At 46.1% G+C, this 21,715-nt stretch overlaps 1 protein-coding gene across 3 annotated transcripts in view; it reads left to right on the top strand.

The window, feature by feature from the left end:
• Nucleotides 1-21,715, top strand: part of APLP2 (amyloid beta precursor like protein 2) — a 68,663-nt gene that overhangs the window by 45,375 nt on the left and 1,573 nt on the right. The window contains exons 4-17 of one of the 3 annotated variants that reach the window (XM_040992664.1): nt 807-919; nt 1,938-2,107; nt 2,461-2,678; nt 3,647-3,814; nt 6,554-6,684; nt 7,728-7,802; nt 8,831-8,989; nt 9,973-10,101; nt 12,766-12,865; nt 14,754-14,906; nt 16,373-16,408; nt 19,250-19,335; nt 19,937-20,011; nt 20,344-20,499. In XM_040992664.1, the coding sequence (XP_040848598.1) occupies nt 807-919; nt 1,938-2,107; nt 2,461-2,678; nt 3,647-3,814; nt 6,554-6,684; nt 7,728-7,802; nt 8,831-8,989; nt 9,973-10,101; nt 12,766-12,865; nt 14,754-14,906; nt 16,373-16,408; nt 19,250-19,335; nt 19,937-20,011; nt 20,344-20,499 (1,769 nt within the window). The remainder of the gene's footprint in view (nt 1-806; nt 920-1,937; nt 2,108-2,460; nt 2,679-3,646; nt 3,815-6,553; nt 6,685-7,727; nt 7,803-8,830; nt 8,990-9,972; nt 10,102-12,765; nt 12,866-14,753; nt 14,907-16,372; nt 16,409-19,249; nt 19,336-19,936; nt 20,012-20,343; nt 20,500-21,715) is intronic. The other 2 variants (XM_040992665.1, XM_040992666.1) reach the window with 2 other exon arrangements.

Here is a 21,715-nt window from a genome sequence, read left to right as displayed (position 1 = left end):
TCCCACCTTTTTATTTTTGAGAATGTTTGCTTTTACCTTCTTTCCCTAGATTCTCTAGTCTTGCCGGGTTTGTCTCAGGGAAGGGTGAGAGGACGGGAAGATAGTCTGTGGTCTCTAAACTATTGGCAAGTCAGTTGGGACTTAACTTCAATTCTAAACTTCAGCTTGTATTTCCTGAGATTAGGGGCATTCCCCTATATAATAACAATATAATCGAAGACAATGATATTGTTTTAATAGTCCACATTATCTGTTTGACAGAATATGCCTGAATTTGGATTTATTTTAGACAGAAATACCATGCAGGTGATAACATATGTGCTAGTTTGTCCATTATTGATGATGTTAGGTTGATCGCTTGATTAAGGTAGTAGTTTTTGCCAGAGTTTCCCAAATGAAAGACAGTTTTGTAATTGATGATTCCTACCTGCATCAGTTATTTATGATGGTGCCTTATCTAAAGAAAGATTTACGAATACCTAGGTATTTTGTTGTCAAAACACGTGCAGGGAGAGATGGGGAAGAAAAGGGCCAGCTGTGGTGTCCATGTGAGGTTGTGGGAAATTTGAGGTGGTCATGAGTGGGGGTTCTGGTTGTATTCCTGTCATGTGTTGCTGTAGTTCTGAAATGAGAATGTGAGGGGTCGTGGTCAGGGAAACAGGCCATTTCCTGGCATCTTAACTCTGAAGGGATGTTGAGTTCTTACAACTGCTCAACTGGTCATGATAGTCTACAGTGAGGGTCATTGTCACCTTGAATCGTGGTCAGATTTGCTTCTGACGGAGTGGTTTGTTTTTCCTCCCCAGTGGGTGAATTTGTAAGTGACGTTCTGCTAGTTCCAGAAAAGTGCCAGTTTTTCCACAAAGAGCGACTGGAGGTATGCGAGAACCATCAGCACTGGCACTCCGTGGTCAAGGAGGTAAGGAAACAGTGGGAGAATGTCAAGTGTCGCGTCTGTTGAAGAGAAAGGGCAACACTTGTCATCAGAATCAACATGCGTTTTTAATTTGTGTGTTTCCTCTCTGTCTTAAAAATTTACAGTCACTTTTCTGTGTGAAAAATACTTGGGAAGTGTTTTTTGTAGGGATCCTGAGTATGTGGCAGTCCAGCACCTGGAATTAAGGCTGTGGCAAGGACATTGCATACTGGAAGCAGCTCGAGCTCCAAGGACCATGCAGAAGTAGCCAGAGCAGTAAGCTGGCCTCATGACACACGCAGTTAAGCTGCTGCTGTATCTAAATGGCTGCTTCACTTGCAGATCAGCTCCCTGGGAGAGTCACAGGTGGTAGCTTGTGTTCTTGGGTCTCTGCCACCCGTATGGGAGAACCAGGTGGAGCTTCTGGATTCTGGCTTTGGCCTGGCCCAGCTCTTGTGATTGTGGCCATTTTGGGAGTGAACCAATAGATTGTCACTTTGTCTTTCAAATAAGTTCTTAAGACTTTAAAGATTGAAAACAGAGAAGTAGCTGCCTGCAGAAAGATCTGGGCTTGCACTCAGAGAGGAGTGGTGACACCTCATGATTGTGGTGGTGAAGAAGACCCTTTGTTGTCATTGCTGTATAAGGCTGGTTGGGTTTCTGGGCAGTAGTCTTGGTCTGGTTAAATTCTAGGTTAATGTCTGTACCAGTGATGAATATGAACTAGTGTTGGCCACCTTCAACTGGGGTTGATAATTACTACAAGTTCCCCTTTTCTTCATCTTCTCCCCAGTTTAAGCTTTTGAAATTTTCTGATTCAGATAATTTTTCCCATTGTAAGCTAACTAAGATATGTAACTCTTAAAATAGCCTCACCACTTTCTGTCTGACAGAAAATTTGTCTGTGTGAGGAACTGTTCGCCAGTGATGTAAGGAGGGTTGCTTTGGGCTGAAGCCCGGTATGGGGAGTGCTGGATTCACTGTGGACTGTGTGCTGAGACGGTGTCTGGGTTCCTTGCAGGCGTGTCTGACTCAGGGAATGACCTTATATAGCTATGGCATGCTGCTTCCCTGTGGGGTGGACCAGTTCCACGGCACTGAATATGTGTGCTGCCCTCCAACAAAAGAAAAGGAGGAAGAGGAGGAGGAGGAAGAGGAAGAGGAGGAGGAAGACTATGAAATCTATAAAAGGTGAACTTTTGTCCTGAGCTCTGAAATGTTCTGTTAGCTGGATCAAGTGGGCATCCCCTCGCTAGGCTGCAGATGGTTTGGCTGATGCTTCACCCTGGCCCCAGTGAATCCCAGGAGGACTTGTGACTTTGGCCTGCCTGTCATTCTGGGCCGGGTGATTGCAGATTCACGCAATCTGTGGTCATTAACTCTCCCCTTTGCTGATGAAGCTGGGCTGGCCTCCAGCACACAGTTAATGTGAACTGAGCGTATTTCCTGTCTGTCTTTGTGTTTCAGAAGAGGGAAGGGAAGTATGTTGTGCTTTGTGCCTGGGAATTGATGTTAACCTTCCTTGTTTTTATTGTGACCTTTAGTGAATTTCCTACTGAAGCAGATTTAGAAGACTTCACAGAAGCTGCTGTGGAAGAGGAGGATGAGGATGAGGATGATGATGAGGAAGGAGAGGAAGTGGTGGAGGACCGGGATTACTATTATGACAACTTTAAGGGAGATGACTACAATGAGGACACCCCAACTGAGCCCGGCAGTGAAGGCCCCATTTCTGAAAAGGAGATCACTCATGACGTTAAAGGTAACCATGTAGTTTTTATTTTCCTAGATGTTTGGATTGCATTCCCTACAGGTAAGTCACAGAAGGCAAGTGGCATCTCTGCACTGAAGGATGTGACTCCAGTGCAGCGGTGACACCACCCTTGGAGAAGGCAAGATAGGGCACAGCCAGAATCAGCTGGGCAGAAGTCTGCATTTAGGGAAGGAACCAGGGGCTGGAGTGCAGAGGCCGGCCCAGCGTCCCTCTCAGCACGGGTCTTTCACCTTGCAAGCCTAACATTCTCTAAGCGCTCTCCTCCTCACTGCTGTCCACGTCCTGGCTCCTGCAGTGGAAGTAACCTGCCCGCTTTGCCTTTGTGTACCAATCTGTAGACTGCCCTGGTGGTCCCAATTTATCACTAAGGTGTCTTCTGACCTACCAGCAGTATATTGGTGAATACCAGATTTTTCATCTATCTGATTTAAAAAACAAGAACTTGCGGTAGTCCAGAGCCATTTAAACACAGCCTGCTGTTTGTGTCTATTTCAGACCAATTAAATGTGAGAAATTACTTAGGCTCTAGCAGTTTCTAATCCACTTTGAAAAACAAAATAAAGCACACTCGCTTTGCCTATGCTTCAGTGTTTAGCATAATGTCACCTGCCACTTCCAGTGGCCTGCCATCCACATTGTCTCCTCAGCTCCTTGAAACCACCAAAATAGGCAATATCTCCCCCTACACAGAGAAACACATGAACCTTACACAGCTGTGTGTGAGACAAGGCATTCCTCTAGGTCATCGTGTGTAGTGATTTCGACTCCGCGCAGTGCAGAATGTCTCCGTTCCTAAATGTGTGCCTTACCTGGAAAGTAGGCTGTGTGCTCTGAATGCCTGACGTACTGGTGAGCTGAGTAGGCCGGGCCAGTCCTGCCCCCAGCTGGCCCAAGCACTGTGAAGCATTTGAAGCGACTGCCTCTGTCCTGCTGACACTCTGACCGTTTTCACACAGCTGTCTGCTCCCAGGAGGCCATGACGGGGCCCTGCCGGGCCGTGATGCCTCGTTGGTACTTCGACCTCTCCAAGGGAAAGTGCGTGCGCTTTATATATGGCGGCTGCGGCGGCAACAGGAACAATTTTGAGTCTGAGGATTATTGTATGGCTGTGTGTAAAGCGATGAGTAAGTCCCGCCTTGCACTGGCCCTGCGCAGCAGCGCTGTCCTGTCCAGCGTTCTGTCTGTCCTGGCCGTCCTCGTGACCACATCTGTGTCGTGTTCCCACCGACTCAGGTGTTCGCTGTTGGTCATTTCTCCCCTCATCTTTGTGCTTCCTAGATCTAGGTTCTGCTTTCCTGTCGGCGGTTGTCAGCTCAGTCCCCCGTGTCCCGTGCTCACCGTGCGTCCTGGTGGTGGTGCTGTGCTGCCTTGTTGGTATGGGGCAGCATAGCTGGGGGCTTGTTCTTTGTCATCTGCGCTTGGAGTCTGCAAGCCTCCAGGGTGCATCCGTGTCCGTAAGAAAGGCAGGCTCTAGTTGAAAGGCCTCAGCGGATAAGCGAAATAGCTGCAAGTTCTGTACTCGCTTGGGTCCTGGCTTTGCCTCTCGTTCTTGCCTTTGAACTGTCTTATCGCCGACTCCTCTGGTGCGTGTCTCCCAACAGGAGTCCTGCTATCAAAAGTAGCGAAAGCAGTAGCCTGTTGTAATCTAGACTATTCAGATAGTCTGCCTTGCGCACTCCAGGGAGACAGCTCTGGGGCCTGGGAGCAGCAGCCTCCTTTCCTGCAATGTCTTGGTGATGCCAGGTCACGCAGACACGCAGGAAGTGCAGGACTGAGTTTGCATGTTGTTTGGTCTCAAACTCCCTCAGCTCCATCAGGTTTACATTAGAAATCGACTGAAGAAGAACTTCTCCTTTGTACCTTTGAAGGACCCCTTCCTTGCCTCTTTCACCCTTCATACCTAGCCCCTGTGTTGGGGAAAATCCACAGTCATATGGTTTTCCTTGGATCCTAACTTGAAATTCATCAGAATAATGAGTTTTTGCCCGTTCCTTGTATATACGGTGAAGGTTTTTGGCTTTTGATGTGTGTTTGATTTTTGCTGAATGTCTGTATTGCCATTCTCCCGTCTTCCAAAGGATTTTTTTTTTTTTATCTTAATATGGTACACTGTGAGTGTATCCACTCCCGATGCTGTGCAGTGGAAAGGCTAGTTCTGTTTCACACAATTAAAGGAGTAACATGAAGTAAGCCCTTAGGGAATTTAGTAAATGGATTTTGTTCATTCAGGACTCAGAGGGAAACTACTGTGGTATTTGTTACTGTGTGAAATGACTCAAAGTAAGCATCAAGAAATCCTTGTTTGAGTTCAGAGATCCTGTGAGCATGGAGGTGGCAGCCCGAGCCAAAAGGTCAGATAGGTGGTGCTGTGGGAGGTGTACACAGCTCCCTTTTCTTGCAGGCTGCGCGAGGTTTGCCCCTGGAGAAGCAGTGTGTTCCTGAGCTGTGGGGCTCGCTGGCTGCAGGACTCTAGGGATCTGGAAGCATCAGGTGTTGTGGTGGTCACACTGATTTCCCTCTTTGAGGTCAGCAGCTGGTCAGTGCTGGCTTTGTGGGCCTGTCGTTTCCAGCAGACAGAAGTGTGTGGTCTGGCCTGTGCCCTCCTGTCTTCCAAACCAGTCTGAAGGAGTATGTTTTCCCCACAGCCCCCACACATGCACTTTGTTGCCAGGAGAATAGACGCAGTGTGTGTTCTGATGTGTTTGGATGGCCAGGCGATGGCCCAAAGCAGCTCTGTCTGCAGTGTTTGTGAGTTCACACCTGTGGCCTGTGTCCTCAATGGTGTCCGCTGAGGCAATTGGACTTCAGGGCCTGGGGTTCTCCCTTCCCGAACTTCAGAGATTAATTAAATACCAGAGCCAAAGAAAATATGCTTCTGGCAGAAAACCTGTAACTAGAAAATTTGCAGCTTCAGTTGTCAGTTATACGGCTGTTTTAATTATGAATATTCTGCAGTCTTGGAATTAAGTTTGTTTCTGAATTTAAAATTAGTTGAATTTTTGAATTTAGCTTCCAAACGTGTGTTCTGATGCACTAAGCAAGTTACACGTTCTTCCTCTCCAGGGAGTCGACTGTGTTTCTGTGGCTATCTTAAGAGGTTGATGGGGTAAGCCACTCACCTTGGCGCTTTCCCTTGGGACACTGAGCTCTGTCCTCTAGATCTGCAGGGCAGGGTGCCTCTTCTGATGCCCTTGTGCTGTGGGGGACAACTGGGAAAGTTGATGAAAGGTGTCCTCCCTTCAGCAGAAGGTGCTTTGTCAGTTAGTTAGTTAGTTGGCCCTGTTTGCTGATACTGGTGCTAAAACTCAGAGACATAGCTAAAGGGATTTTGACTTTCACCAGTCAGCCGTATACAAAGGACATTTAGTTAAACCTGTTTCCCAAAGTGAATCAGATCTCAAGATAAACTGGAAAGGAGGACCGGAATGGAGCTTTATTAGAGTGCTTGTGGAAACACTTCTGCAATGCCTGACTTTGGCCCTGGTGCCTGTTCATACAGTGTCTGTACTAAGCAATAAGTTAGCTATTTCTTGAAGTTTTCAGGTTTTAAACACCAAAGAGAAGATATAAAACAGGCAATAGCTTTTTCTGCGTAAGTGGAATGCTTTCAGATGCTGCTGATGCTGGAGCTGTCAGTAAATCATTATGTTAGCATGATGACATGCCAGATGGATATTAGGTCAGGAAGATGGCCACTGTGATCTAAGCAAGTGAAGTCTTGGCAGATGGCAGCACTTTCATAGTCCTGCAAGATAAACTGAACCCATCTGCAGATCCCAAGCATGGTTTTCTTCCTGTGGCACAGTATAGCTTTAACAGTGTGCCCAGCCCTCAGCAACGTCTCCCTGTGCAATTCGTTTCAGTTCCCCCAACTCCTCTGCCAACCAATGATGTGGATGTGTATTTCGAGACCTCTGCAGATGATAACGAGCATGCTCGCTTCCAGAAGGCTAAGGAACAGCTGGAAATTCGGCACCGCAATCGAATGGACAGGGTAAGCCTTGGCATTTCCCTTGTCTTTATGGTAGCTGGCGTTGGGCAGCATGGCTTTGACAGCTGAAGAAGTGACACCATCTCCCTGAAGTGTCATGCCCTCCCCGCGTTTTGTGCGAATGCAGTGGCTCTCAAGAGCTTGGGGCACTTGGTTACACACTGGTTACTGTTCTTTGCCATCATCTTGTCCCCAATTTTTCTGTACTTTTTTATGATTTTAAAGAAGTAAACTTCACATCATTGCCACAAATAGACTTATAAAATATCATTTGCCATAAAAAGTTAACAATAAAAATATATTAGAGGAAACATCTATTAATCCATTGTAGCCAGATTCTGTTGCCTTTCCGTAAAGAGTAGCCTGCGCGTTACAGTGTGTGTGTCTCCTAGATTTGGGTTTGAAGGAAAATTTCTAGTGTTGGGGCCCTAGCTGCCACCAGCATCAGGCTTATCTTTTGGGAGATGCTTGTTATTTTGTCCAAGTCAGTCTTCTAAATGTTTATATTAAAAGATTTCCAGAAAGAGCAGTAGAGCTTAGAGATTTTCTATCCACTACTTCACTCTCCATCTGGCCACAGGATCCGGCTCTGAGCAGGCCAAAGCTGGGTCTTCATCTGGATATTTCATGTGGATAGCAGGGTCCCACACACCTGGACCATCTTCCCTTGCTTTTCCCAGGCGATTAGTAAGGGGCTGGATCAAAAATGGAGCAGCTCATATGGAATTCTGGGATCATAGATAGCAGCTGTACTTTACGCTACAAAGCTCTTTTTCTTTTTCTTTTTTCTTTTCTTTTTTTTTTTTTTTTGAAGGAGACTAAGGCACAGAGTTTGAAACAAGCAGGCAGGAAGACCATGGAGTTGAGAGGCTTGGTGAGGCCTAGAACCTTTTGAGACAGTATTAACCTTGAGTAGTTCATTGAGGTTATACAATGATCTTCCTTTGCGCAGGTTCTGGGGTTAGATTCAGTGTCTGGCAGTGTTGTTAGAAAATGGAGGGAATAGCTCAAGATGGTTCCCTAATGGTTTCTGAACTTTGTTCTAGGTGAAGAAAGAATGGGAGGAGGCAGAGCTTCAAGCCAAGAACCTTCCCAAAGCAGAGAGGCAGACTCTGATTCAGGTAAGAGCCTGCTCCAGGGGCAGCACGGTCAGCTCAGTGGCCAGAGCCCGGCTCCAGGAAGTGAGGGCCTTGGAACAATGGGACTGTCACTGGCCTGTTGTCTTTGTCATCTCTGCTGTCACTCACCTGTGGAAGATGAAACCAAGTTACTAACACACCCCATTGACCTGGAAGGACCTTAGCTCAGCTGCTGTCTGTTAATTCTGCTTACTTGACTCAAGTCGTCTCTTGTCCTCATTCTTAAGCTGTGACTTACAACAGGACTGAATCATTTTGTCTTTGTAGGCTAGCAAGTCCAAAAAACAGAAAACAGAAGAGATCTCTGATGCAAGTTCATTTCTCAGTTTGTCAGAATGATGAACAGCATTTCCCTTCCTACAGGACAGTGTTGTTAAAGATAGGGATGATAATACGAAAAATGCACTTGGTTTTCCATTTTAAATCACAACTGCAGTTTTTCTTAGGATGCTGACACTTGTAAATGGAAGGTTGTGGTTTTTTTTACTCAAAGAAAATTGGGTTTTATTGCCTATATAAACTAGTGAGGCTGAAGCAAAGAAACTTAGTTCAGCAGCCTGATTACACCCTTGCCGTGAAGCTGGGCAGGCACTTCACAGATAGCTTGTCCTTCGTGACTTTGAAATTAGTGATTCAGCATCGCCCACCATATTCCTGGTGAGGTTCAAAACGTGGCTCCTAAAATCAGCCGCTTGCCACGTGGGAAATGGGCAGTGTTCTTTTTCTTGTAACCCATGTGGAGAGGCCAGGTTTCGGGCTTGCTGCATACCTTCGGTTACAGAACTACTAAGGAGTCTTTCTACTGCCGCAGCTGAGCTTGCTTGCTGTAGGTTAGGGAGCAGTTGTCCCGATGGGAAGGAATGTATTCTGTGATTGTGGCCTCGTGGCGCTTCTCTGAGTCTTGCTGACTTAGAAACGCTGGGCCAAGGAGAAGCTTCAGGCCTAGGGTTGCTTCTTTAAATTCTTCCTGGTGCCACAGGTAGTTATATTGCTCTCCCTGCCTTGCCTAGCACTTCCAAGCCATGGTTAAAGCTTTGGAGAAGGAAGCAGCGAGTGAGAAGCAGCAGCTGGTAGAAACGCACCTGGCGCGAGTGGAAGCCATGCTGAATGATCGGCGGCGGATGGCTCTGGAGAATTACCTGGCTGCCCTGCAGTCCGACCCCCCGCGGGTGAGTCATCGCATGGCCCACGTGTGGAACAATGTGTGACCTTATGACAAGTTCTGGCAAAGCTAAAGTTAAAGGAAGAAGGTATTATTTCTGGTAGCCACATCTCCGAGCCTAGCAGCGTATTGCTTTCTGCCTTCCTAGACCATTTGTGAGATCAAAGTCTTTCATGCTAGAAAAACATAATCACAGTGTATTGTTTAGTAATCATCCAATTATTGGCTTTTCAGTGGTAGCCATTCAAAGAATGATCTGTACGTTCTATGAGTGGAGGCTTTTGAACCAGTTACATTCTGAAGTAAGATTATAAATAAAAGCATTAAAGTAACTTACGTTGAACCTTTTGTGTGTTTGCAAGCTTTTCTGTGCCTGAGCTGTAACCTGCCATTGGGAGACACTGGAAAGAGGACTGTATCCAGTGCCTTCTTTGGGTGATGCAGGGGACTGCCTGGCTTGGAACGGGGGTGTCAGAGCCCTGAGCTGGGAAGCAGGACTGATCAGTGGGCTATAGGCCAGGAAGCATCAAGTAGTCAGTGTAACTGGAACATAGATGTTGTTACTTTACTTGGAAAACTAGTTTCTCGTTACTTGATAATCTAAAAAAAAGTTTAAGGCTCCGTCCTTCATTCTTGTGTTTAAGCTTTAGGTTATTTCTTCTTTTTCTTTTTCTTTTTTCTTTTTTTTTAAGAATTTATTTGAAAGACAAAGAAAGCCAGACACATGTTTCCCATGTGCTGGTTCACTCCCCAGATGCAGGCATTCAGTCCTGGTCCTGATGGGGCTGGCAGTGACATCTGCTGATACCTTCCAGAAAGCTGCAAATGGGGAGCATAAATCCAGCCATCTAATACAGGATACCAGAATGCCAAGCAGGGCCTGAACTCCTCTGCCAGATGCCCACACCGTGACCTGCTGCAGCTTTGCTTTTCCTGCCTGTTTTCAATTTTCTATTGTCTGGAGACTAAGACGTCTGTTTTGTCCTGCAGCCATATCGCATTCTCCACGCCTTGCGGCGATATGTCCGTGCTGAGAACAAAGATCGGCTACACACCATCCGTCATTACCAGCATGTGTTGGCTGTTGACCCAGAAAAGGCTGCCCAGATGAAATCACAGGTATCCTACACAGTGTATTCCCAGAGAGTTACTGCCATGGCTGCAGTGGAGCAGAATGGCTACTGATGCTTACTATTCATCCTTAGAAGATGAGATTTGATTTCCAAAAGTGTTTGGTATATGAATTGATTATTGCAGAGGTGCTTACTTTGCAAATGTCTTTTCCATATTTTTTTAGGTTTATTTATTTTTATTGGAGGGGCAAATTCACAGAAAAAAGAAAAGACAGAAAGAAATCCATCCTTTAGTGCACTCCCCAAGTGGCTGCAATGACCAGAGCTGAGCTGATCTCAAGCCAGGAGTCAGGAGCTTGTTCTGGCTCTCCCATGCAGGTGCAGGGTCCCAAGGCTTTGGGCCATTCTCTACTGCTTTCTTAGGCCACAAGCAGGGAGCTGAAAGAGAAGTGGAGCAGCCAGGACACAAACTGAAATCCATATGGGGGTCCCGGTGCTTGTAAGGGGAGGATTAGCCAATTGAGTCATCACACTGGATCCTTCCATACTTATTTTTAAAGATTTAATTATTTATTTGAAAGGCAGTGTGTCAGAGGGAAATGTAGATCTTCCATCCTCTACTTCCAAAGTGGTCACAAGAGCCGAGGCTAAGCCAGGAACTCTGGGTATCCCACCTGAGTGGCAGGGGTCCACGTGCAATAGCAGGGAGCTGCATTAGGGTGGAACAGCAGGTACTCAAACCAGCACACCAGTGTGGGAAGCCAAAGGAATCGCACACTATACCTTAGCCTATACCACAGTGCTGGCCCCTCCATGCTTTTTTATATTAAGTAATTATGTACTTAAGTTTCCTAAAATGATTGATTATATTGAAGAAATCTAATTCTAAATTGGTTTTTATGTCAGTTTATTTTTAATTAAGGAATGGTCAGAGTTACTATTTGAAATCCTCTTATAGGTAAATGTATATGATCTTAAAAATTGGTCTCCTAGTTTGATGCCTTATGATTTTTGTTTAGATACCTCTCCTATATTTCTGAATGTTTTTTTTTTCCATGTTGAGTCCAGCTTGAATGCACAATCATCTCTGGAGTTTTTCTTTCTCGTTTTAGAGTTGTCCATATTTTGAGTTTTACTTTATTCTGCTCATAGAAAATTAACATGCCTACCGGGCTGTTGGCTTCCTTTTAAACTCAGCCTACTTGTTTTCCTAGAAGGCTTTGTGATGTAAAGTCAGATACTCATTCGATTTTTCAAGGAGAGAGTGCTATGCTGACTGCAAGGAGCCACTGTGGCAGTGTCCCCTGGCAGCACCAGTGGCTGCCATTCTCCCTGCCAGCATGCATGTGTGGTGTGTGCTGGGACCGGAAGGGAAGCCCAGCTCTGCCGAAGCTTGGCTGCTGAAGTACAGTAGCTTTTTGCCTGTTCTCTATTCTGTTATTTAAACATGAGAAAATCCTGAGCGTGTTCAGCCTTTAATTTGTGCCATGTGCGGTTGCCTGGATACCAGTAATAAGGTGCTTTTACCCCTCAGGATGGCTTGGGATAGCTTGGATGTTCACTATCCTAATTGCTAATATTGTATCCTGTGGTTCTTGTCCCCCTGTGGCTACACGAACCATCCTTTCTCAAATGGCCCTTTAATTCATCCGGGGAAATATAACAGTATCAACACGTGCTGGGACTGTGAGTGGTGCATTGCAGTTCCATTTGCGTGGTTTTTTTTTTTTTTTTTTTTTTTTCCCCCTCCAAGGCCCTCATTCTTGCATTTTCCCATCAATTTGCTTGATTGACAGAATGGCAAATATAAAATTAAATTGCTTTCATCCTGGCTTTTAAAGGTCAGAAAGACATCAATCTGTAATAAAAGCATCTTTCCATTTAACTTTTTTTTTTTTCCATTTTGATCCTTCATGTTAAATGGCTTCAGGCTCACATAATTAATCCACTGGCTTAGAGCACCCTCTTTAGGAAACGCTCAGTAACTGCAGCTTTACTGTGTATGTATATGAGCAACACAGTTGCCTTGCTATGTCATAAATGTGATATTAACCCAGATCTCCTTTTGCTGCTACTCTGAAAGTCTCTAAAAAATAAAGAGCTGCCTTTCACTGGCTTTCTTGGTTGTGGTAGTGGTGAGCAGCCTTGGAGCGTTCATGTTGAAAAAGGTAATCTTGATATGAACAGTGACCCCTTCAGATTGAATATTTTCGTATGCCGAACTTTCCAGAGACCAGTTTACCAGCAGGAATAAATTAGTCCTGTTCTTGAATCTAGCCTGATTTTAAGCACTTGCTTCACTGCGGTCCTCTTTCACCCCAAGTCTATCTCTTAGCCAGAGACTTGTCTTCTTACCCCTTTAATCTCACAAGTGGCAAAAATTAACTCCTCCGCTGAGCAAAGCCTTCTTTTATTGTCCAGCTTTGTACAAATTAAGAGTTCTTTCTATTTCATTACAATAAATGTTCTATAACAGGCTAGTGGACCTGAATTCTCTGCTTGGTGCTCCTGTGTTCACTTAGGACATGCCTGTACACTTAGGTAGTCAGTGAATGTGACTTGGGAAATGAGACACTTCCTCCAGGCAGCTGCCTTGCTGAATGCTGTACGGAATATTCCTTTTGAATTAGTCTTTCCAAACAAGTCTGCAAATTCCTCTGGCCTGGCCATTTCTGGTGACAGGACCTCTGTGCCCTAACTCTGCTTCCAGGTGATGACCCATCTCCATGTTATTGAAGAAAGGAGGAACCAGAGCCTCTCTCTTCTCTACAAAGTCCCTTACGTGGCCCAAGAAATTCAAGAGGAAATTGGTGGGTACTGACTGGGTCAGGTGGGTCTTCTTGCATAGGCCAAGGGTGATGACCAGGCAGAATTGGAGGTCAAACTGGTGAAGTTGGGCATTAGCACACCACAGGAGCTTGACAAGGTCAAGAATAAGGAAGGACAGGTGTACTGGCCATGAGCCACAGAGCCTTGAGTTTCATTGACCTTCATTCACTCTATTAGCCAGGGGAAAATTTAGAGTGTGAAATTGCAAGGGGTGGGGAAGTTTCCTGTTAACACCCCATCCCTCCAATTGCTGGTGTATTTCAAGACATCCTGTTTACACAAATTCCTAGCTCCTCTCCCAGTCTTGATCTTTCTGATTTATTCACTGAATACTACCATGTCTGCTGTGCACCTCAGAGTCACAGAGTAAAATGATGTACCTGCACACAGGATCTGCTGCAGTCCCTGGTACATTCAGAGAGGGGTCTGCCCCTGGGAGGTGACAACCTGGTTCTGAATGCTAAGTGGGAGCCACTTACACATCCAGGGAAGCACACACCTAGCTGGATGGAAACTGCTGTTCAGAAGACCTAGAGTGAAAACAAGTGACACATTTGAGCCGGTTGATGTGGCGAGAATATGGTGAAGGGGCCATGAAATTGGGGAGCTTGAAGTTCATTCTGGAGTAACGCGAGGCTGCTAAAGGGCTCTAAGTTGGGGAGTGATTAGGTCTAGAACTTTTTAAAAAGATCTCATATATTTGAAAGTCAGTATTACAGAGACAGGGAGAAATGGGCCTTCCATCCCCATTCACTACCCATCCCAGACTGTTGCAATGACCAGAGCTGAGCTGATTTAAATCCAGGAACTTTTTCCAGGTCTCTGATGTAGGTGCAGGGGCCCAAGCACTTGGGCCATCCTCTTTTGCTCTCCCAGGAGTGTTAGCAGAGAGCCAGATTGGAAGTGAAGCAGCTGGGATTCAAACTGGTGCCCGTATGGAGTGTTGTCACTGCAGGTAGAAGCTTTTGCTTGCTGCAGTATTCTTGTTAGTGCCAAGAACATTCTTTTAAGAAGAACATGAACTGAAAAAAAAATTTTAAGTCACTTAGCATCTGTGTTTTGACTAACATCGTAACCAGACAGAAAGCAGTGTAAACAATCCAGGAGAGTGATGATGATGGGTGTGCACAGCGAGGATTACAATGGAGCTGGGAGCCATGTCTGCTAAAGCACATTGTAGGGGGCTTGAAGGGGCATGTAGTATCCAGGGTGCATTCAGGGTTGCGTTGGGAGCAGCTGAGGTGGTGGTGAAGTTGGTGGTACCAGCATATCCTGAGATGGGAAACAGAATCAAAATTTCCTTTTCTGTGTGCAGAAACAACACTCACTGTTTTTGGGCATAAAATGGAAGTCTAGGGTAGTCTGACTGGAGACTGATGCAGAAGGCAGGCAGTAGGCACAGGACCCCGGTGGAGCCAGGGTGGGATCAGGGAGACAGGACATAGAGTTGCAGTTTTGTTGGAGGAGTAATCTGGAGGCAGGATCTACAGCAGGGGGAACAGTTGGTGCTGTTGAATTTGGATACTGACAGCTTGCTAGGGCTGGATTTTAGGTGCTCCAGTCAATAGGAAAAAGCGTGGAAGGTAATGGTTGTATTCATCTGCATGACCTTAATAATCATTTCACAATAGATGCTGATATCATGACATTACATTGTGCTCCTTAAATATATATAGAAAAAATAACTAGCATTGAAAGAGGCCCTTGAGGTGTGGGATAGTTGTGAAGTTTGGGGAGTCAGAGAGTTTGGTGGTTTCGGGCCACCCTCTCACCAGAGCTCACACCCCCAGATGATGAGTACTGACCCCTTTTGAGGCATGCGCATCTTTCTGAAAGCTGCCGTGGCAATCCCCTGCTGTCTTTTGTCAGATGAGCTCCTTCAGGAACAGCGAGCGCACATGGACCAGTTCACTGCCTCCATCTCAGAGAGCCCCGTGGACGTCCGGGTGAGCTCGGAGGAGAGCGAGGAGGTTCCACCATTCTACCCTTTCCATCCCTTCCCAGCCTTGCCTGAGAACGAAGGTGTGTATGACTGCCCGTCTTGTTCTTGTCAGTGCGATGGGAGAACATGAAATGAAAACGTGCAATTCCCCCTTATGACACCTGCTGGAGTTGAGTGTGTCCAGGTGCGAGCTGAGGGAAGGGAGGTGGGGTCCATCAGACACCAGTTGTGTAGAAGCATCCAGCACCTGCTAGGAGGTAGTTGGTGTCACCAGGAAGTTAGGATTTATTGTCCCTCTTTGTGGACAGTTGCTTTAAGCCCACTGTTCTTCAGTTGTGTGATACCCTTTGCATGCTGATCACTTTGCAGTTTGAATAGTACCCTCGTGGTATAGCCCTTGCTCTAATGGTCTTGGGAAGTAGGTGGTGGGAACACGGAGCAGGTGACATGACTGGCTCAGGGTCATATCTCTGACATACGGTGGCGTGAGAAGGTGTGTGTCCTGAGTCTCTGTCAGGACTGCCTTCCTCTGTTCCCTTGCTGCTTCTCGGCTTCTGAACTTACCTCCAAAAGCTGTGAATCTGCACCGGAAACAGACTGCTGAGACCTGTGTGGATTATCAGGTCTCCTAGGCTGCGGGTGCTGCTGATCACAGCAGTGGTCAGAGTAGCTCACCTCCAGAGTCCTTGGCATAGCCAGCTCTAGCTGAGCCTTGTACGTGGATGAGCTCACAGATGCTCAGATAACCCTTTAAGATAGGCACTTGAAGCATCTGATTGTGGGGATCCTGAGGTTTAGAGACGTGGAGTTACTTCCCTGGGCCGTGTTGCTTGTAGGTTTGAACTCAGATGGTGCCGTCCTGCAGTCATTATAGGACTCATCGCCTACGTCTGACTGCATGCAGCCCTGAAACAGAGCTGAGGAAGGTGCTAGCTTTGGAGGAGTGGGGCAGGGAGCAGGGGAAGCACAGTACATATCCTCTAAGCCTACAAAGCCCACAGAGTTTCTGTCTTGTAGACTTGCTTTCTCAGAGTCTATACCCCGTGCACTTCAGGAAGAAGACCAGAGAAAGCGGCTGACACCCAACTACTTGCCCTTCCCAATTCCAGACTTCCACGAGACTGCAGGATGGCCAAGGTTGGACAATTCCATGTGTGTTTGAGATCAGGGCATCTCAAACAGAGCTCATCTCTAAGAGGGCCTTATGCCTTTTACAGCGAGCCGCAATCAATATGAACTACAAGTTTCTGCTATTTTCTAAGAGGAGTAGTTTTGTGGGCTAAACTAAAAACACTGGACATCTTCCAAAATTTCCCTGAAAAGGTCTGAGACAGACGTACTCCTTTTTCATTTCTTACCAAAGATACCTTCCAGTGATTGGCTGTGGATCTTACTGCTGGCTTGTCTGTGGGATATTTCAGGCATGTCTTTTTTAAGGACAAAAAAGCATTCACATAATATAGATAGGGATTTTGAAAGAAACCATTTTCTTTCTTAATCTCCTTTTGTACTGTTTTGTTTTCTTTATTGTTTTTCTTTCTGCTAGACCCTCAGCCGGAGTTGTACCACCCAGTGAAGAAAGGTTGGTTTGTCACAGATGTTCCCTGTAAGACCTTCATTGCTTTTCACTTCCCCAGTGTGTTGGAAGTTTCATTTTTTGTTTCATGCCTCACCTTATTTTGTCTGCCTCATCTCTTTAGCCGTGGCTGTGAGTAGAGCCAGAGTCGCCCTCCCTCCGTGTTGCTGACATGCTGACTTGACTGCCCAGCAATCAGTCCAGTTGCAGTGCCATTGCTCACTCTGTGGCTATCCTAAACTTTCCTTCTGAGATGCCCAGAGAATGCACAGTTACTAAAATAGATGCTGTCATACACTGCTGTAAGCTGAGCAGGTTTCTAAAGTATATCCACTTGAAACAACCTGATTATACATTGCTGGCATAGATAGAAATATGTTTAATTTACAGTCATGTGGAGTCAGTCTTTAGCCTTTTCCTTTTCTTGTGGTGTTCCTACTTAATAGCTTCTCCCTTTCCATTTGGCTCCCTTTGCCCTCTGTCTGTTCCAGTTGTCTCTTGTCCCTTGAGTTGTAACGTTCCCCAGAACAGTAGAAGGTGGTGAATGAGATGAGTGGATGCAGGGAGTCTCCAGGATTCCAAAAGCAGGTGCCATTGGTGAAGGCAGGAGGCCAAATGCTGTGCCTGCATCATCTCTGAGAGCACCCGGCTTAGTCTAGATCATGAGTTTAAGAGGTAGAGGAACAAGGTTTAGAGCCCAGTTGTGTCTCCCAGCGATTTCTGTGGTATTGGCTGCAAATGCCTCAGGTATTTGGGCAGTCCAGCTGCTACAGTGGTCTTCAGTTCAGTTACTTTGTGTTCTGACTGTATTTTATAACCCACCCCTGTGGCTTTACCAGACTACTGGTGGATAGACCAGTCACTGTTTCCTGGGCAAGAATTTGGTTTTCTGGATTATTCCGCCACAGCTTGTTGCCAGAATACAATTCTGTGATTTGAATGTCCTGCAGAATCACTTCTGTGTCAGTGGTTCATTGTGTTTTACTTAGGTGTCTCCTTGGAGTTGGCTGTGCTCACGTTCCTCTTAGCACATCTAGATGTTACAGATAAAGAGCAGTTGCAGAGTTGAGCTGGATTTTTGCCTTCTAAGTTGGGATAGTTTAGCCATTAACTTGTATTCTTGAAGACACTTGCTTGTTTATTTTATTTATGATTATTTATTTATTTGACATGGAGGGCTCCTGTCTGCTGGTTTTCTCACCAGGTGTCTGGTTGAGCAAGAGTCAGGAGTCAGAATACAATCCTGGGTCCCCCGCGTGTGTGACAGGAACCCGATTTTCTTGGGTTATCACTTACTTGCATCTCAGTGTCCGTGCTGGCAAATAGCTGGAAACAGGAGTTGGAGCTGGCCCTGAACCTTGGGGTCAGGCCAAATGCTCACTGCAGCATTATACACTCTGTAAACCCAGAGTGATTTTGTTCAGTGTTAATATATGTAGACTATACAACTTTAAAAAAAAAGTATTAGAACAGTCTGGACAGGTCATAGGTCTTTAAATTAGTTATTTCGGTGCTATGTTAATTTTCAGGTAAAATTCTGCCTCTGTGACCTTTAAAATTTTTTTGAAAGAGAAAGGAGGAAGTTCAAAATTAGGATAGATTGGTCTTCTAATTGAGGCAGCCCCTTCCAGTTTCCTGTGTACACGTAGTTGGAGTACAATATTGCTGTTTCATTGGCATTTTCAGTGAAGACTTGGAAAGAACTTGCATCATTTTTGGCCACATTAGAGTAAATTTATGCATTAGCTAGTTTGATGTTCAGCAACGCTAGTACCTGTTACTAAATATTCCATGTTATGAACAAGCCTACATGGAGCTGGAGTTGTTGGCTGTGGAACAACCCAGTGCCAATGTGTGCCTGATAAGCCCAGTGGCAGCTGGGCTTGGTGTGTACCAGCATTGGTCTTTAACTCATATGTAATTACCCAGCATGGGATCGGGTTGGCCCCTAAATAAAGGATGGAGATTATAGACTTGTATATAAAACTGTCTTTTTTCTATTAATAAATTAAAAAAAAAAACTATGGTATTAGGAATCACATGCATTGAAGCTAAAAATACAGACAGCTGTTCCCTCATAGTCCTCCTTTCTCCATCTCTGTTGGGCCCAGTCATCGTGCGTATTTGGATCCATCATTTGAGTGCCACGCACTGGTGACGTTGGCTCAGGTCACATCTGACCTTGGCAAGCGGAGACTTGCTGTTGTTGTTTTACTCAGAGAAAGGTGCCCTCCACCGTGGTGTTAGCGTTGTCCCTGCTGATGAACACGTCTGCCTGTGCATTCTTTCATAACTGTTTACTGTGTGACCAGGCACCGAGGGGGCTGCAGCCTACCAGGACAGACAGAAGGCAGGCAGCTCGCACAAGGAGCTACGCCTCAGGACAACATGAAGTGATTGAAATGGGGAAGGAAATTTGAGGCAGAGAATTGCCTGTGGGATAAACTATCAAGCTTGAGGCAGATGTGCCAATTACTGCTGTGGAGGGTTCTTCCACGCAGGAGGAACCAGATGCTGCTGGTGGAACAGGTGTGGGGTTGTAGGTGCTCAGTGCTGACACGGGCAAGAGCCAGACGTGCTGGAATGCCCGTGGCCTCCTCTGCTGTGTAGCCTGCAATAAACATTGTCACTAAGGCCTTGCATTCCATTCTTTCCAGCTGGAGGCAGGTAAGCACTGTCTCCTCCATTCTCCCCATCAGTTGTCTGACAGCGCTTGTCATTCATCCTTAGAGAGGCGCAGTGCATCCTCCACCTGGGGACACCTGGAGCTGGGGGGAGTTTGCTGCTTCTGTGAAGGTGGCGTGTCAGCCATCCTTGGACACTGAGCTGAACTTTTTCTCCACACAGGCTCTGGAGTGGGAGAGAAGGACGGGGCACTGATTGGTGCAGAAGAGAAAGTGATTAACAGTAAGAATAAAGTGGAGGAACATATGGTGAGTCCATTTTACTTCTGAGAGTCACTAGAGTGAGTGTCCTTGTGTCACTTCCGTTTGGTGAAGACAGAGGGAAGATTCATTGCCTTGTTAAGCCAGTGGGTGGGAGAAATCGTGATCTCTTGTTTCATCAGTGGCTTAACAAGGAAAATATGTTTAGGGAGATATGCATAAAGCATTAGAGGCTGTTTTCAATGGAGTAAAAATTTAAGAAATTTAAAGTAGATTTTTAATTGATTTCAGGTTATTCTCCCATTTGTTCTCCTAGCATTTTCTATTTTTAAATTGAATTCGGTATTTAATTGTGCTTTCTTGGTAATTCGTCCTAAAATGTTTCTCCACAAGTTACCCACAAGAAAACACAGGTGGAAATTCTGTAGGATCAACTGCTTTTCAGTGATTTTTGCCTCTGCACTTGCCCCTCATTTAGAGGTTTGTTGGGTGGGATTTGGAAGATTCAGTTGGTTAGTGGACATCCAACGGGTGTCTGCTTTCCTCCCCTAGTCGGTGGGAGGAACAGGAAGGAAGCAGTGCTGCGGATGCTGAATTTCCCCCCTGACCTGCTCGCTGGTTACTGCTGTTTTTGTGGTGGCTGTTTCAGGTCATCGATGAGACTCTCGATGTTAAGGAAATGATTTTCAATGCTGAGAGGGTTGGAGGCCTGGAGGAAGAGCCGGTATGTGTTTAGTTTCATAATCTTAAGAATATAAGACCAACTTTTTTTTTCCCCCTGAACTGGTTCACTTTATTTTCAATTCTTGTAAAAGGTAGGCAAGGTGCCTGCTATTATATGCTTCCTGTCCAGGAAAGCTAAAGGTAAAAATCAACATGGAGATTGGGAAAAATGAGGGTTCCCCCGTGGGTCATACCCACCAGCAAGGTAGCATTTCAGTGCTGCCTTGGGTTTCAGAGACCCAGTGTCAGAGCACGTGGCCCTCCTTGAGTTACCGTGTCATGGTTGCCATGCGTCCGCCAGGACTCCATTCCATGTCTGCTCTGTTACTGTAGGAGTCCACGGGACCTCTGCGGGAGGACTTCAGTCTGAGCAGCAGTGCTCTCATTGGGCTGCTGGTCATTGCAGTGGCCATTGCCACGGTCATCGTCATTAGCCTGGTGATGCTACGAAAGAGACAGTATGGCACCATCAGCCACGGGATTGTGGAGGTGAGCAACTGAGCTTTCTTATTGGCTTAATCCTGAGCTAGTGAGGCTTTGCACCTTGTTACTGGACTGGCCCCAGGGGTGGTGGTGACGGTGGAAAGTGTATAAAATACAAGTGTCTTAACTGCCCGAGTAATGGACATGCTGCTCTCATCAATGTAATTTCTCACTGGATTATTAAGGCCACGTTTTGGAAGTCAGCCACAACTAAATTAGGTTGATCCCATTACAGTGGGGCTGCTGCCAACCTTCAATGTTAATTTGGGCCTTGACAGAGAATGTGAAAGTGCTTGGAACATTTTCTGGTCCAGAGGGCATTTCTTGGTCTCAGATTGTTTTCCTGGGTGTCTCCTTTCCTTTAGGCATCTTAGATATGTGAGAATCCAGGCCTGCTGTTACTGTTGCTTTTATTTCCCCAGGGGACAGTTGCCTTTATTGATTGATCCGTTTCGTATATTCATTTTCCTCTTACCTGGAGATCTCCCATCTGTTGGTTCACACACCAAGTGTCTGCAGCAGCCGAACCTGGCAGGCCGGAGTACAGTGCGGGGCTCCAAGATGGCAGGGACCCAGATGCCTGTGCTGTCACCTGCTGTATACCCACCACAGCCAGGGTGGACAGCAGCAGGGGGCCAGGCTTGGGAGCACGGCTGAGGCTCAGAGCAAATGGATGCAGGCATCCCGAGCAGCATCTTAACTGCTCTGCCACATGCTCCACCCCATCCACCCCAGCTCTGCCTTTTTTTTTTTTTGGTGGGGGGCAGGGGTGGTAAGATACACTTATTTGAAAGGCAGAGGAGGAGCCAGATCTTGGTTCACGTCCCACATAAATGCCCACAAAAGCTGGGCCAGATCAGGCCAAAATTAGGAGTGTCCACTGCCTTCCTAGATGCATTGGCAGAAAGGTGGTTCAGAAGCAAACAGCCAGGACTCAAACCATTGCCCTGACACAGATACCCAAGGGGCAGCCTAACTCCCTATCTGACACTTTCTCAGCAAACTTACGCAATTTAGAAAGATGCCAGCAAGCGTCTCTGTCCCTTAGTCTGTGCATCTGTTGAACTCGGCCGCCACTCAGTTTTTAGTTGGTGGGAACGTTCGGTCTCCTGACTTAAGATAAAGATTATAATATGTTCATGGAAATCATTTCGGATAAGTATCATAGTTTACTTGATTTTATTCTCCTGCTGGCAACTGGCCTAGTGTAGAATTTCAGAGC

This window comes from Ochotona curzoniae, unplaced genomic scaffold, assembly GCF_017591425.1.
Source record: "Ochotona curzoniae isolate NIBS_2020 unplaced genomic scaffold, NIBS_Ocur_1.0 contig_832, whole genome shotgun sequence".
NCBI classification, from domain to species: Eukaryota; Metazoa; Chordata; class Mammalia; order Lagomorpha; family Ochotonidae; genus Ochotona; species Ochotona curzoniae.
The sequence above is the reverse complement of the archived record's forward strand: the minus strand, read 5'-3'. Positions and strand labels throughout refer to the sequence as shown.